The following is a 17,119-nucleotide window of genomic DNA, read 5'->3' on the forward strand; positions in this document are numbered from 1 at the left end:
TTCTGATGAAGGGTCTAGGCCCGAAACGTCAGCCGTCCTGCTCCTATGATGCTGCTTGGCCTGCTGTGTTCATCCAGCTCTACACCTTGTTAGCTATGCAAAGGTAGTGATTTTCTTAAGACAATTGTTACATGTAACTAGAACAATAAATATTCTCCAGTATTTGTACATATGTTCTTACAGATGAAGATTTTGCGTATGTATCAGGTCCTCCAAGTAAAAAATCCCGTCTGACAACTAAGGATCAGAAACAAATAAAAGGGAAAAAAAATAACATTTCTGGCAGTCAAGATGCAAAAGCTGAAAAGGAACGACCGAAAGAAAGGTGAATAAATTCATAGGATTATTGTTCATTTTGCAGATTATTCCAAGTAAGTAAATGTGAACAAATGCAAGCATTTTCTTTCTTAAGAGCTGTATGTCAATTTGTCTATTTTAACTGTATTTACTTAAAAATACTATACTTTGGAAGACAAAAGCTAATGTACTATCACTTAAATGGAAAATCACTTACTGCTGGCCGGTGCAGGAGTCTTTATCTGTACACCGAACTAGTGACATCAGTTTTTCTTTCCTCAGTGGCACAATTTCAGCGTTTCCCTTTTAATGAGTGGCTAGTTCTTTGGAGGGGTTTATATCATTATGGTTTTGTTGTTATAGTAATGTTCCTTTATTCACTGAATTCAATTCTTCAAGTCTTTAGTCTACCCTTGTAAAGAGTTTCAACCACTTGGCTGATCTTTGCAGCAAAATTCCAACTATTCATATTAATTCTGGAAACTTGCCAGCAAAAAAACAGCAATGGAAAACTGCCCCCTTAAATGGTATGAGTAGCGATGATAAATATCATTAATGTTTGTCATTGTTTAAGTTGTAAAGATTTGGAGAGATTTTTTCTTTGTATTGTTAAATAATTATTGATAACTTGTATGTCTGCATGTACCTTTCCTTCTACTTGTGCTGTTAGTGCTGTTTGCATTGGAATTTTAATAATTTCAACTCACTCGTCGGATTGTTTCATAACATAGGTTGCCACTTGATGAAAAACTTTATCAAAGAAACCTGAAAGCTGCATTAGTCTTATCAGTGCAAGAGCCAGCTAGTGAAGGTGAGAACTTTTCTTAAACAAGGTAGAAATTTCAATGCTTTAATAAATAACAGTTCTTACCCCAGTTAAATTGTTACCTCAAAATGTTTTAATACGTCTACTGTTGGCTGAAGCAGAAAATATTTTTTCACACCATTAGTAATTCGTACTTTGTACTTGTATTTTATAGGTTACCAATATTTTGTAGGTGGAAATATTGTTAGGACTGACAGCTCCCCAATTCTTTTATGTAAAAGGTATTTTGTGACTTGGATGCTCAAGTTGGTGGACTCACTGTCTTCTTTAGTATAATGAGTGTGCTCATTAAATTATTTTCAAGATTGTGTAATTAAACAGAATTGATCCTTCATTTTCACTCTGGCTAAGGCCTGTCATCACCCAATAAAAGTTGTTTTTCAGGGCTGGAACAAATGACTAATAAGTATTGTGATCTACAACAAAGCCATGGCTGTACAGAGTGACAACTACATTTGGTGATGACTGTCTGTAGAAGAGGCCCATCTACATGGAGGTTGGAGAAAAAGTAAATGTATTGAAAAAAGCTAGTTGAATGGGAAGAAGTGGACTTCATCCTTTGTTGCCCAGCAAATGCTGGGACAGCAGATGCAATTATTTGTGCCAAGTTCCAAAAGTTGCTTTAGGAAAGTGGAGGGAATTATAATAGTTTCTCAATATGCTATATTTGTTTACTTGATTACATGTCTGAGACCAGCAAAGGAGGTTTTAAGGGACAGGCTAGATTTTGCTTTTGTAGTATATTGGGTAGGTGTGGTATTTTAAGATTGTGGAATATTGTAATATCATTTATACACTGGAATACACTGGATGTGACAGATACCATATACATGCAAGTTATTAATCCCTCAGCCAGTTGCCATAAAGAGTTGGGAGTTATGGGAATATAGGATCAAATCTTGAATTTTGTTTTACACATCTGCTGCCACTTCAAGTTCTCTAGAAAGGTTCATAAGAAACTTTCTGAAACCTTCTTTTTCATAGAAGGAGTGAGCCAAGGTCAAATGCTGTCACCAATTTTATTTGATATTTTCATCAGTGATGTACTGGGTAGAATCCTCGATGTACTTGTGTCTGTCGATTGTCAGCATTTCTCTTAGTATGACACACTTTTTGTAAATGGCAATGCTGATGGATTCATCTGGCATTCAAAGTGCTCTTGCACATCTTTTCTGTTATTAGCTCTTGGGATGTGAGCATTGCCTCCCACATCAAGTTCCTCTTCAGCCCTGATGAGATGCAGCCTTTGGGACTCATGCTGTCAGTTACAAAAAACAGGTCCATGTCTGTAACTGTACTGTCCCAATTACAATTAAGCTTGTTTTGCTCTTGCTGTTTGAATGGCTTCTTGCACTGTGATGCTGTAGCCCATTTGCTTATCCTTCCTACAGTCACTGATTTCCTCCATTCAAGCTGCAAGAGTGCTGACGCTATGGATAGTTGCAAGAGCTGAGGCTACTTCATTGCTATCTTCTATGCCCACATACCTACCCCTTCATTGCAGGCCCAAACTCCTCTCGCTGACCATGAGTAAAATCAGAAGTATCAATCCTAAGGGGTGTTGTACCTCCTGGAACAAAGTTTGCAGGCGCCTTGTCCCCTCCCTGTTCTAAGCTATGTCCGAAGCTCAGGCTTCAGCTCATCATCTTGGGGTTGAAGTTACTTGATTGCTGCCAATGTGGTTCCTATGAAGCATAGTAGTGTCCTAGATACACAATCAAGTAGCTGTAGTAAATCCCTTGCCCTGTCATCATTGTTGTGATTTATTTAACTAAGGAGCTGTCAAGTTTCAGATTATAACTCAACTGTTATCTATTGTTATGTTAAGTAGTTTACTCGTTAAGCTATAAATATAATGTAATACTTGCATTTCCTTACTACCAAAACTACTGCTCTGGTTTAAGCAAAGGAAATCTTAAAACACACCAACCGATGATCTGCCTGTTTTCCTATTTAATAGCTTTGAACAATTACCAGGTATTAAAAACTGATAAAAGGCATCAAAAACCATGTCTTCGTCCCCTTCTACACTGAATTTTCAACAAATTCCCAAGTTATACATTGAAGCACTCTGTCATAGAGTCATACAGCATGGAAACAAACTCTTCGGTCGAGCCAGTCCACTCCAACCATAATCCCAAAATAAACTAATCCCACTTGCCTACACATGGCCCATATCCCTCCAAATATTTCATAGAACATAGAACAGTACAGCACAGTACAGGCCCTTCAGCCCACGATGTTGTGCCATCCTATTATCCTACTAAGATCAAACTACCCTGCATACCCTACATTTTACTATCACCCATGTAAACTTGCAATCTCATCCTTAAAAATGGACTCTAAAATCTTTCCAACAACTGAGGTCAGGCTGGCTAACTGGCTGATAGATTCTGCCCTCCTCTCAACTTAAATGGCAGTGTTACGTTAACCATTTTCCAGTTCTCCAGGACCCTCCTCTAAATGTCTTTTAAATGATGTAACTGTACCCTCATCCACCACTTCCTCTGGAAGTTCATTCCACGCACGAACCATTCTCTTGTGATTTTAAAAAAAAATTTCCCTCATGTCTTTTTTAAATCTCTCTCCTCTCACCTTAAAATTGTGCCCCCAGTCTTGAAATACTCCACCCTAGGAAAAGATGCCTGCCATTCACCCTATCTATACTCCTCGTAATTTTATAAATCTTGATAAGGTCACCCCTCAACCTCCGATACTCCGGTGAAAAAAGTCCTTTGTTTAATCTGTGCTCCTGTTACATGAAAAAAGTAGAATCAAATTATGATAGTTACATGTGCTGTACCTGAAGGCAGACCCTTGATGCATTGTAGTCTTTCCATCCTGTGATTTTGTTCATTTGACAATAACATTTCTTCAATTTTCAAGCCATCCAACATTAATATTAATCTTCCTTTCACTTCTTTATCCTTGGAAGTTATTTTCTCCATGATATTTCTTACAAATTTTGTTTTTTTTAAAATGACCTTTTGCTTTTTTCTAATTGTATTTGACAAATTTCTTTGTTGAAGCAAATAGCAGAATTTTAAAAATCTCTAAAAGAATTTGATTGCTGGTTGGGCTCTCAGGCAGAATCACAAATTATTCATTTTTGAAAAATATGATTGTTTAAAGCACTGTGGATATTATAGCTCTGTTATTTTCTATGTGTGATTCTGTAACTGTCACATTCCACAGTGACTGCTACAGTTTATTTCCTTGAAATATGATTATGACATTTGAAGTGCAACTGGCAGGAATTGCAGAATTTGGCAGAGAGAAATTGCAGTCATAATGTACAATAGATTCTGGGTTATTAATACTATAGTTTCTTTATGCTATTCAGAACAGTAACTGTAGAAGTCCATAGATAGATGTTTTTCTATACACTTAGATAATATTTCTGGTGAAAATGAAGGTTCCTCAGTTCGATCTAGACCAAAGCGAGCTGCAACTCAATCGAAGCAAATTCTGCTTGATGATAGAGGTATTGATGGTGAATGTGAAGAGGATTCTGCGGGTGAACAGGACTACATGGCGGGTGAGTAATTGGTAAATAATAATTATAAAATCATTACTGTTTGGATAAGTGAATGCTACCATTAAATGCAAAACAACTGCTAATGTACAACTACTTTCTCTTTCAGTGCATTTGTAGTAATGCTTCGTAACAAAAGTAACCTAATCCTTTACTCCTATTTAATTGAATATTGAGTTTCACACATCATAGGGTTGGAATACAATTTTTACACATTAATTGAATAAAGGATACATTTTGAAATTTGCAATTAATATACAAGAAAATATAAAATTCACTAGTTTTAAGTTGACTTTCATTAAAAAGTTAATAGAATTCTCTTTGCTAGTGGTATACATTTTTAGTGCATGATATGAGATGCATATTTTGCCTGTAACGGTGACTTTTGTTCTTGGTAATTTTCCAAATCCAATTCCAAGTAAACTGTTTATTTTAGATGTGTGATAAGTATAATAATGGTCAAGTACATTTCAAAGTACAAGATGAGACAAGGTGGCTTGGCTGATTTAGTCTATCCCTTCCAGAAGATCATGTGCAGCTTTCATTACTGTGCTGTAGGCAGCTGAGGTAGTTGAGGAATGTAAATAATCACAGGTGTAACTCCTCCAAGCAGAGCTGTATTAATTGAATCTTAAGACAGCAACATTCCGCCTAATGTACCAACCGACCTTACTGAACTCTACACTGTTACATTTAACATGAACCATGTTATGGTCCAACTAATATTTGGTAATGTCCAAAATAAATCAGTCCAAGATCTAAACAGATTCTACTTTTCATCTACTTTTTATTGGGATTAACTAATACAAAATTAGCTGATTCACCATGCTGGCAAATGCATGGACAAGTTGGACCAAAGGATCTGTTTCTGTGCTGTACACCTCTATGATTCTATGACTGTATCCACACTTATGAGATTAATCAAAACTGGACTTGCTGAAACTAACATGCGATTGACTTAAGGAGAACAAGTATTCTTCATATTTGGCAGCAGAAATTGTACCATAGGTTTTCAGTTTTGGCAAATTCCTGGAACCTGTGAAAGGACGTTTTCTTCATTGTTCATCCTCATAAATTATTTGGCTGAGGCACACAAGAGATCTCTAATTTTGCTGATGATACAAAATCAGGGACATTGTTAGCCTGTGAGAATGAATGAAAAATGGCACAAGCAGGCTTGTAGATTAGGCCAGTAAATGGTAGTAACAGCTCTATATGGAGAAATCTGATGTTCTAAAATTTCAGAGAAAACTACAATAATGAAAAGAGTTCATAAATGGTAGTTTTTTGTTTAGTGGAGGACTCACAAGGTCTCTGGCACAAATATTTAGATCTATGAACGTGAGTGTGCGATGAAAGTTATGTTTAAAGTGTATTTTGAACTGATTACATTGACTAAGGCTGTTCTGGGAATCATTAAAAATGGATATCAGAACGATGAATGGCCTACCCTGTTCCTATAAGATGCATGAAATACATACATGTCTCTATACACAGAGTGACCTGGCAGAAACATGCAAAGTCGTGTGTTCCTAAGCTCCTAAGTGTTGAAGGGCTGAAATGATGTCTAAGCTGGTCCGAGTTCAGGATCATAATGATGTGGTGATTTGCTACTACTGACTGTGAGGGTACAAAGATTGAAGAGGATGGTGGCCGTGGAGCATACAGGGATATTGTTCTGGAAAAGCAATTGCGTGATGGGCAGAACAAGCATTCAGTAAGCTGTAGCCATGAGTAAATCGCCCTAATTTTAACGTAGGGAATTTGCACCAACCAATTTATTGATTCAAACTCACAAGCTTTCTGAGCACTGCTCCTTCATCAGATGAAGTGATCACTTCACCTGATGAAGGAGCAGCACTCCAAAAGCTTGTGATCTCAAATAAATCTGTTGGACTATAAACATAAACATATTGGTGTTGTGTGACCTCTGACTTTGTCCACCCCAATCCAACACCAGCATCTCCACATCATAGCTCATTGATGAAAGAGGAAAATTAGGAGTAGCATATAAATAAGCCGAGTAGAGTTTTAATGAGCTGTAAATGCAGGGAAAGAAAGTAGTTACTGCTCAATGGCAAGATTATAAAATCTTGAGATTTAAGCTTTGAGAGGCAATCGGAAAAATGTTTCATGATGTTGAGAACTTGATTTTGTCATTCTTGTTATATATCCTACCTTTCTCACATTTACTCAGGCCACACCAGGAAGAGAAAATTCTGTCCTAAATATACAAGTTTTGTGATAGAAATACTGTGGAACTTTACAACTAAACTTTATCTTTGATAATTCTTATTTACAGTGATGTATGCAATCCTACAGATCATGGGATTATTTTTAACAAGAGTGCCTAGTTCATGACAATGCAATCAAAAAGACCAGGGGGAGTGATAGGGCCGTACTCTTAAAATTCTAACAGAATTTAATCTTCACAGGTACAGGAAAGAGACAAGGCATAGTGTAACAATCAAGTACAGAGAGATGAATAAATTCTTCTTTTCCATTGCTGAAGTTGGCTATAATAGTATATGAGTTTCTTTTTAAAGATGTACCCTTTCAATTCTACCTGTACCAGTTACAATATGTGTAAATTTGTATAAAGAAATGGGCAAGAAAAATCTTTTGAATTAACACAAATAAGGACTTTTATTGTCAAACACACTTAGATAATGTGTAAAACTTATTAAAAAGATAAAACTTGTCCTGAATCTTGCAACACACACAGTCTTGCTCACACACTCACATGTATTTCATCTCATTTCTGTTTTAACTGGGCAACTCCTGAGTTTTAAACAGGGATCCTACTCTTGATTCTGCAATAGGAGGAAACACCCTCTCTATGGCTACCTGTCAAGACCCCTCAGGATCTTGTTTGTTTCAGTCAAGTTGCTGCCTACTCCGAAATACAAAACACTGTGGATACTCAGAAACAAAATCAGAATTTGCTGGAAAAACGTAGCAAGTCAAACAGCATTTGTGGAGAGAAAGCAGAGTTTGGGGCAGCACAGTGGCACAGTGGTTATCACTGCTGCCTACAGCGCCAGGGACCTGGGTTCAATTCCAGCCTCGGGCGACTGTCTGTGGAGTTTGCATGTTCTCCCCGTGTCTGCGTGGGTTTTCTCCAGGTGCTCCGGTCTCCTCCCACTGTCCAAAGATGTGCAGGTTAGGTGGATTGGCCATGCTAAATTGCCGTAGTATTCAGGGAGGTGTAGATTAGGTGGGTTATAGAGGGATGGGTCTGGGTGGGATGCTCTGAGGTTCAGTGTGGACCTGTTGGGCCGAAGGGCCTGTTTCCACACTGTAGGGATTCTATGATTCTTAACTTTTCATGTCTGGTGACCCTTCTTCAGAACTCTGCAGTTCATTGGGTTTTTTGCCCAATGATTACTTGTCCAACTTTTCCTCAAGATGACATTCCCATTTCAGATAGTAGTCTAGTATACCTTCTCTGAACTGCTTCCAACACATTCTCTTTAATAAGGTGGCAAAAACAGTACAAAGTACTTCAGATATGATCTCACAAGTGCCTTGTATAACTGAAGCAATTACTTTTGAGTTCAATTCCCCTTGCAATAAATGACAATATTTTATTAGTTTTTTTAATTAATTGCCATGCCTGCATACTAACCTTTTGTGATTCATGCACCAGAGCACCCAGATCCCTTTGCACCGCAGAGCTCTGCTTCTTTTTCGTTCTTCTGCCAAAATCACATTATACTATATTTTCCAGATCGTTGATTACTTGCTTAACTTACTTATATCCCTTTGTACCTTCCTTATATCCTCTTCACAACTTGTTTTCCTACTGTTTTTGTGTCAGCAGCAAATGTAACAATCATACTTACCATCCTTTCCTCTAAGTTGTTTGCATAAATTGTAAAATGTTGAGGCTGTAACGTTACTTCCTGTGGTACACCACTTGTTATATCCTGCCAACCTAAAAAAGACCCATTCATGCCTACTCCCTGCTTCTTGTTAGTCAGCCACTCTTCTCACTGTGCCAATATGTTACCTGCTTAACCACAAGTTCTTATTTTTTGCAATAACGTATGATGTGGCACTTTATTAAATGCCTCCTGGAAACCAAAGTACAATACATCCACTAGTTCCCCTTTAACCTCAGCATATGTTACTTCCTCGAAGATCTCCAGTTAATTGGTTGAACATGATCTCTCTTTGCAAAACCTCATGTTTCTGTCATATAATGCTGCTTTTTCGGCGCACAGTGGGGAATATCTACGTTAACGTGAGTGTCAGTCAAAGTTATCAAGGTAGGGGAGTCTTCAGTACCCTTTTACATAATGGGTTCTAGTATATTTTGTTTGGTCTCTGGCAGCATCTGCAGATGAGATATTACATATTGCTGTGTTTTTTTTAAAAGAAATTAGAAACAATGGCAAATATGAACTTCTGTGGGGGAACTGCCTAGAATGTCTCCTGTTATTCCACCTCAGAGATTTTATTTGTAGAATAGGTGACTTCTGCAGCCATTTAAAGAGTGCCCTGGCTCACTTAAAAGTTTTTTTTTCTTTCAAACTAAGTTCCTAGATATTAAATCACTAAATGGAATGAATTATTTATAATCCTTACATTACAACTTTATAGCAATATATAAATAACAATGTTGCATAGTTTCAGCAATTATTCCAGATTTGGAATGTGTTTCCCCATATCCCCATTTAGCAACAACTTTTCTGAAGGAAGAGGTCGTGAACTATCTAAATTTTAGGATAATGTGCTGTTTATTGGGACCTGGGATCCAGAAGGAAAAGTAAGATTGTCATAGTCCCAGAGGACCACAGAACTGCTCCCCCATTTTTAGAGAGAGAGAGAAAGTTGGGGGGTGGGGGGCACGGGTTTAACTGGTGGTGAGTTTAACCTGCGGGTCACCATGCTACAGGTGAGGGACAGTTTGAGAAGGAAACCTCAGCCGGTGTGGAAATTAAACTCTCACTATTGGTGTTACTCTGCTCTGCAAACCAGCCTTGCAGCTAACTGACCCCAGAAAATAGTACAACCCTAAAATAAATTTGTTGACGGATTGCTTACTACAGCTTGAGGTCTTGTTTGTAGTAGCCTTGTTAAAACTGATAAATTTCTTTTTGAATAATTGAACTATAATTCATTTATTTCTGTTAATATTCAGGCATTTGACCGGCTAATTATTTTACATCATGTCCTGAGTACAGAGAATATTAAGTGGTTTTTTGAATATTTGAACAGCACTACGGAGGCTGTTAAATTCAAGGAATTTAAATGTTGTAGGCAACATTAGCTATTTAAATACACTTCCTGTCATTTAACGGTGATGTCTCTGATAATTGTACCTTAAAGTGCAATATTTTACCTATGTTGCTTTAACTCATGACTTCTAAGCAGGAACTGGTTGCCCATCAAGATAACTTATTAAACAAAGATAGTGCGTCAGATTTCTGGTGCTGACCTACTATCGTAAATCCGATCGCATTACGTGTATTTGATCCCTGTACAGCATCAGAATTAATTTAGTGTGAACATTAGTTTCTAACTATGTCAACAGTTTTAGTTTTAAGGATGGATGACTGCATTGCACAGTGTTTTGGATGAGAAAAATAAATGGCTTTCAGCTCTATCCAGTTCAAATCCTAATTGTATGTTATGACTTATTTAGTAACATTGACCCAAATTGTTAAATCTGGCTTATTTTTAAATGATAATTACTATCTAACATCTTGGAAAAGCATTACGCATAAGTTTAAATAAAGATGCAATCAATCCACTTCTGAACGTGTGTGTCCGCACGTACTAGGTATTTACACAGTGAGAGGAAGGTCATTAAAGTGTTGCTGGAATTGAACTTTGCCATGAACTCAGCCAGCAAACTCAAATATTTTATTATTGTTATCAGTCAAAACTATAGCTATTCACCTTTTGTGAATATTCTAGTAGTTACAATATTTTAGCAGCTGACCTGTATGTTACATTAAATGTCTGATGCATTATCAGTGTATAACCTCTACACATTCACCAAACTACATAGCCATTGAAAAGTAGTTAATATTGTTGATATACATTTTTGTTTGGATCTTTGGAAATGAGTTTTTTCCCTTTGTTGTTTTAAAGCCCAAAAGTTGTTCATAGTACTTTAAGCAGTGGTACAAAACACTTCTTAGGCTGCTGTTGTAAGACTGGGAGCAATGTGAGGCACAGAACAAAAGTTAAAGTCAAACTGTTTTTAAGAATAGGTGGATTATGTAAAATGAATGACAAACTTTCACTATGGCAGGTCGGCAGAAAGCAAGAAATCAATCAAACGAAAGTTAAATATTTTGCATCGATATAGTGCTCTTAAGGGTCTCAGGATATCCCAAAATGTTTATATGGTCAATGAGGTACTTTTAAAGTGTAATCGATGTTTCCCTCCATTAAACAAAGTAGCCAATACGTGTGCAGCAAAGTTCTCAAATGACAATGAGATTTGTAACTAGAGAGTGGTATTGATTGAGGAATACATAGTAGCCAGGATACTGGGAACGCTTCCTTGTTCTTCATTAAAATAGTGCCATGGAATCTCTTACATCCTCCCAAGAAACACATGCGGCTCCTCAGTTCGTCTTAGCCAAAATATGGCACCTCAGACACTGTAGCATTTCCACTGAAGTGTCAGTTTGAATTATTTGTTCAAGTTTCACAACCCAATGATCTTTATGTTGTGTGATTATGTTACCAACGAGCTAAGGCTTGCAGTTTTATCATCACCTGTGTTACGTTTAGTACCAGTACATGAAAATTTTCCTTGGATAAAGAAGAACTTGGGGGAGATTTTTAACACAAAGGACAATAGTAAGAAAAAGGCAGATTATTCCTCAGGAACACAAATATTGTTTATGATGTGACTCAATATATAGTTACAATATTTTGTATCTAAATATATGTCCCTAAAAATAAATTTATCAAATGACAATAATTGACTTACTGTAATTAAACAAACTAAATTTTTTTTCTTTAGTTTACTTAAGTGTCTAAATTTATATTGTTCGAGATTTGTAAAATGTTTTACATTGTGTATTGCCAGCACTGAAATGGCTGATACCTATGTAGCTCAGATGGTGCCAGTGACGTGAAGAAAAATGATCTCTCCCAAAGTACTTTGACATTTCTGTAGGCAAAAGTTCTGTTTGCATTTTCATTTAGTGTTCAGTTGGCATTTCTATCTTTAGCTGCAGTAAGAAGTATTGGCCCTTAAGCAGATTTGACCCATTTCCTACCATAGATTGTAGTTGCTTGTCTCCCTGATCACAGATTTTATAGTCTGCCTAAGGGATAAAAATGAGACTTTACCCCAATGTCTTTTCAGCCTGAGAATGTTATGGCTTTATTCCAAGTACAATAGCAAATTATCAGCTGTCGTAAGGAAATATTTTTAACAATTATCTCAGCTGGAAGTGAAATGGTAATTAATTTCAGTGAGTCGACACTCAGGAGTTTGACTCAGCCCTGCAATGTGATTAAATGGCAGCAACATCTTGGTTCCAGGCAACTTCTGTTCCATTGCACTGCAGTTGTTTACGCATGTGCAAGGTTACTGCGCAACCTAGTGGTTGCATTGGTTCAAATCCCACTTAGCCTGGAAGTGTCTTCACATGGCTGCAAAAGTTGTTTAAAAATAACAATACCAATGTTTTGATCACACCAACAATAATGTATCGACGTTGGCTTTGCGTAATGCCTACCGCAACCCTGGTAATTCATTTACTATGTAAAGATATAAATGATTTGTTGGAATATTCATGCATAGTTACATCTATGTTGCAGATTGCCGTATATATGTTTTTTAACTTCTTCCAAAAGTAGAAGACAGGGTTAACTGAGTTTGGATAAATTGCAAAATGACATTTGTGAGCTTGCTGAGTTGGTCGGAGTTCAAGACCAATATTTTAGGTGGATTGAAGCCAAGTGAGTCTTGGCAGCATTGCGGCAATCAAAATGTTCAATATTTTAAATAAATGTCTGATTTCACAGAATTCACACTTGAATCCGACATCCAAGCAAAGTATATTGGACAGTCTGCTGAACTGTTGACTCTCATTTTACCTGAAGATGTTTTTGTAAATGGTGAGTAAAACATTATGAGCCCATACTTTATATGCCATATTTACAAAAGGTGCAGGATGCTAAACAAAGTGTTTCAGCATCCAGTGCTTCACTATAACATGGCAAACAAATTTCAGTGCAATTAAGCATGAGGTGGTGCATTTGGGTAGGAAGAAACTGGAGACTGCATTCTGCTTGGATAATAAGTGTTTGAATGGAGTGGAGGAGCAGAGGAATCTATATTCTATAAGTACAACAAGATCTTTGGAATACTTGTACCTACTTATATTGAGCAAATTGTACAGGCCATTCAGCCCAAATAATCTATTTCGATGTTAATGTTACACAAGTTTCCCCACACTCCACTTCATATAACCTTATCATAGATACTAAAAATAGTGAGGCAGTTTAATAAGTTTTTTTTAAATGCAAATTGAACACTGGTTGGTTCTGTCGGATTAAGATTGGAATTCTGAGAAATTAGATTAATAATTGTGTCAAACCTTGCTTTGATCACAATTAGATGCTGTACATGGTTCTGAACTGCACATAATCAAAAGAATATAACAGCTTTGATGCCAGAACAGACACAAGGGTGAAACAGAGTTGAAAGGGTTATGTAAATCATCAGGAATGTGTGAACATGGTGGGGATTTGTTCCTTGGAAAAGCAAAGCTGAGACGCGACCTGACAGAGGTATTTAAGGTAAATAAAGGCTTTGATGGGGAAACTGTTGGGAAGATATTTTCACTTGAGTGGGAGACCACAGCTGGGGGCCACAAATATAAGATGTCACTAATTTCACCCAATAGAGAATTCATGAAAAGCTTATTTACCTATAGAGTGAAAATAATGTGGAACACTCTACCACCAGGAATAGTTGAGATAATGTCACAGATTATTTCAAGGGGAGATAAATAAGTATGAGGGAGAAAGGAATGCTAAGATAGCTGATATGGTTATATGAAGTGGAGTGTGGGGAAACTTGTGTAACGTAAACATCAAAATAGATTATTTGGACTGAATGGCCTGTACAATTTGCTCAATATAAGTAGGTACAAGTATTCCAAAGATCCTGTAGTATTTATAGAATAATCAAAATAGTGTTTGAATGTTCGCTAAAGGTAGGTTATGTTCAATATGTTTAATATAGTTTCTGAAGGGTATGCAGCAGCTAAAGAGAGATTAAAAATTCCACCACTTTAATGGATAAAAGCATTAGAGCTCTTATTGTGCGTATTCTAGATTTTTAGAAAGCATTTGTTAAATCTAAATGTGTAGAAAGAGAAAATTTTGCAAAGTGGTTCAAAATATGGTTGACAGAGTGGATAGGGTTAATTAGAGAAAGGTTTGATAACGAAATCTGGTGATCAATGTTGGGCCTGATTTTATTCTGTATAATTAAATATGAAATATAGACTTTGGCATAGAAAACACGAGAATAAAATTTATTTATTACACAATAGGGATTTTATAAACATTGATGAGCCCTTTAGGTTTTAAAGAGGATGGAGCTGCATTGCTGGGATTGTTGCAAAATGCGAGATACAGTTTAATACAGAGAAGTATAAGATAATGCATGTTGGGAGAAAAATAAGAATGGACAGGCACTAAGGGATGTTAATGAACAGGGGTACCCAGGAATTAAAACGTGCAAACCCTGCATGTTTATTAAGGCACAACAAAGGTCAAAAGCACTGAGTAGTTTGTAAACAGAGTTCTAGAGCAAAGATTAATGATACATTTCTGCTGTACAATTTAGTGCACATTTTGCATTTTTGGGCACACATTATTTCAAAGGACATTAAGCCATAGAAAGAACCACTGTAGAATCACTAGGGGTGAGATGCAAAGAGCCACTTGATGTACTAGTACTAATTGGATTGAAGCAGAGAAAAGGACATTGATTTAAAGTAGTTACTGTGGGAGAATTGAGTTTCAAAGAAATGTATTTGCACCGAGTTATTCAAACGTGGAATGCTTTGCATGAGAAAAAGTTGAGATGGTTTTTTTCTTTTTAAGTGAAAAGACGATAAATACTTGAAACAAAAACATGCACAAAGCTATAAGAAGAGAATAAGGTAGTATAATTTTTAATTGCTCTAATAATTCAGTACAGACAGAATAAGGCTGCCTTCTGTGTTTAACATCCTGTGTTTAGCTACAATAGGAACATATAGGTATTTCCAATAGGAGTTCAAAATATTGAGGGAACAATCGTGATGGTGCATATGTAGTAGCTTCACTTAATGGTCTCAAGGTTAACATGGTAAATCATTTATTAAGAAAAAGCAGCGGGTTGGTCAGCTTTTTCACGTCATTGCACATCATCCCCATCCATAAATCAAATTACTATGTTTCATTTTCAACATTGCCAAACATTCAGAAGTGCTAGTAGCTAGTATTTGCAATGGTGACACATCATTTGCCTAACTGTTATTAGACAAAGTATGTAACAATGTTCACAGAAAGCCATCGCTGCCAATCAATAATAATGTATACAGTTATCTGATTTGAACAATAAATGCTATCTTTGACCTATTTCCTCAGTGCGTCTTACACAAGAGGGAAAAGTCCAAAATAAAGTCATTGTTTTTGATTAGTTTAGACATCTCATAATCCTTCTCTAAGTTAGTTAAAAGAGGTATTTAAATAGATCACTTCACTTATTTAAAATATTTATGCTATTGATAGATCCATGCATTCTGTATTTTTTATTTTTTCCATAGTGTTGAACATTCATTAAATCCCAGCATTTATTCAAAAAAAGCCCTACTCTAGAGCCTGCTTTTTAAAATTTTACATTATTAAGTAATGCAAGTATGTTAAAGTAGAATAGGCTTATATCCACGCATTGACTTAAATATGGATATTTTTGTACATCTGGAATTAACGAACCTGTTCCCAGTATGGGACATGTGCAGTTATAAGACGTTGTTGCATTAATGTGTAGCAGTTTCAGGTATGCATTACTGTTATAAGTATTGTGTGCATTATGTCCAGTTCAGATTCCCTGAAGGCACTAATTCATAGGCAAACAACTTCAAATACTTGTCAGTTTCATTATAACTCTAGTTCAGTTTTAAAACACAGCATCTTGGTGCAAGTCACACTGTGGTTCTTCTGTAGCGTAACCAAGGTCTGTTGACAATAGATTGCATCATCTAGATGCTGTCCTTTGAAAATTAATATACCTTTAACCCATCTCAATTGTGAGTTCCTTAATGACATGCCTGAAGGATAGAGGGAAAGTAAATTTGTTCTGAAATTCTGTTAAAATTAGCCCATATTCTGTAGCATATTATCACACAGGATGCAATTTAGTCTGCTGTCGGATATTTTTGATTTTGCTCAAAATATAGCACACAATATTGCATTCATCTGTCAGTTTGTCCATTGTATAAGTGATGTACATAATCCCAAACAATCGAAACAATTGAATGATAAGAAAATCTGCATATGTTACAGATTGAAGGAAACTTCCATTTATTTCTTTTGTTGCACAATTTCTTCCAGCTTCCTTTCCTGAACGCATTGAATCTTGTATTGGTGCAGTTCTGCAATAGCTAGGTGTTCCCACTTCCTTGCCCAAGGGGACTTTCTTCAACAGTAAATGTCGGTACTTTGCAGCAGAGATTTCAAAGCAATCAAGAGTAGAAACAAATACTGATTTTTCTCTTTCTCATCAATGAGCTAAGGTGAATCAATCTGTCTTTGTGGTCAGGCCCAGATGTAGCACCATCTGCTCTCTCTTCCCCCATCCCACTCAACTCCAAAGCAAACGTCCAAATGAGTACCTGCCTCCCCTTTCAGATGGATCTAAATTATCCATTTATACTTTTATTTTAATGTAGGGAGTCAGGAGTGACAAGGCAATGATTCAGTTCTTAACCACATCACCAAAGTATATTAACTGGACAAGCATCTTGTTCCTGTTTGTGGAGCCTTGCTGCTGCTAGTCTGGTTGCAGATCATTGGTTTCAAACCATTTTGGGATATTCTGACATGAAAACTGCCGGATAAATGCAAGATTTTGTTTCTCAAACCTGGCACAACTTGAAAAGATAATGAAAGGAAAATGAATATTTATATGGGAAAATGCAAAATCTTTAATATAGAATTATTTAAAGTGCAGCGACGTAGATGAAAATGATAACTAACTTACATAAGATTTTGTCAACTGGCCAGAAATTAGATGAATGAGTAGTTAACTATCTCTGATTGAAGAATTAATGTTGCCCAGGACACTGGCAGCACTCTGCTGTTTTGAAAATGTTTGTCAGATCTTTAATGCAGGAAGAATCTTGGTTTAACATGTCATCCAAAGAGCGACTCTTTAACAATGCAGCACTTCTTTGATGCACGATGTGCACAGCTCCTAAAGTGGT

The 17,119-nt window shown here is 36.5% G+C and overlaps 1 protein-coding gene across 4 annotated transcripts in view; it reads left to right on the forward strand.

Moving 5' to 3' along the window:
* Nucleotides 1-17,119, forward strand: part of rad51ap1 (RAD51 associated protein 1) — a 42,788-nt gene that overhangs the window by 11,623 nt on the left and 14,046 nt on the right. For 2 of the 4 annotated variants that reach the window (XM_048610289.1, XM_048610292.1), the window contains exons 3-6: nt 184-325; nt 1,029-1,108; nt 4,515-4,661; nt 12,660-12,752. In XM_048610289.1, coding sequence (XP_048466246.1) covers nt 184-325; nt 1,029-1,108; nt 4,515-4,661; nt 12,660-12,752 — 462 coding nt within the window. The remainder of the gene's footprint in view (nt 1-183; nt 326-1,028; nt 1,109-4,514; nt 4,662-12,659; nt 12,753-17,119) is intronic. The other 2 variants (XM_048610291.1, XM_020521373.2) reach the window with 2 other exon arrangements.

This window comes from Rhincodon typus, chromosome 22, assembly GCF_021869965.1.
Source record: "Rhincodon typus isolate 14 chromosome 22, sRhiTyp1.1, whole genome shotgun sequence".
Taxonomy (NCBI): Eukaryota; Metazoa; Chordata; class Chondrichthyes; order Orectolobiformes; family Rhincodontidae; genus Rhincodon; species Rhincodon typus.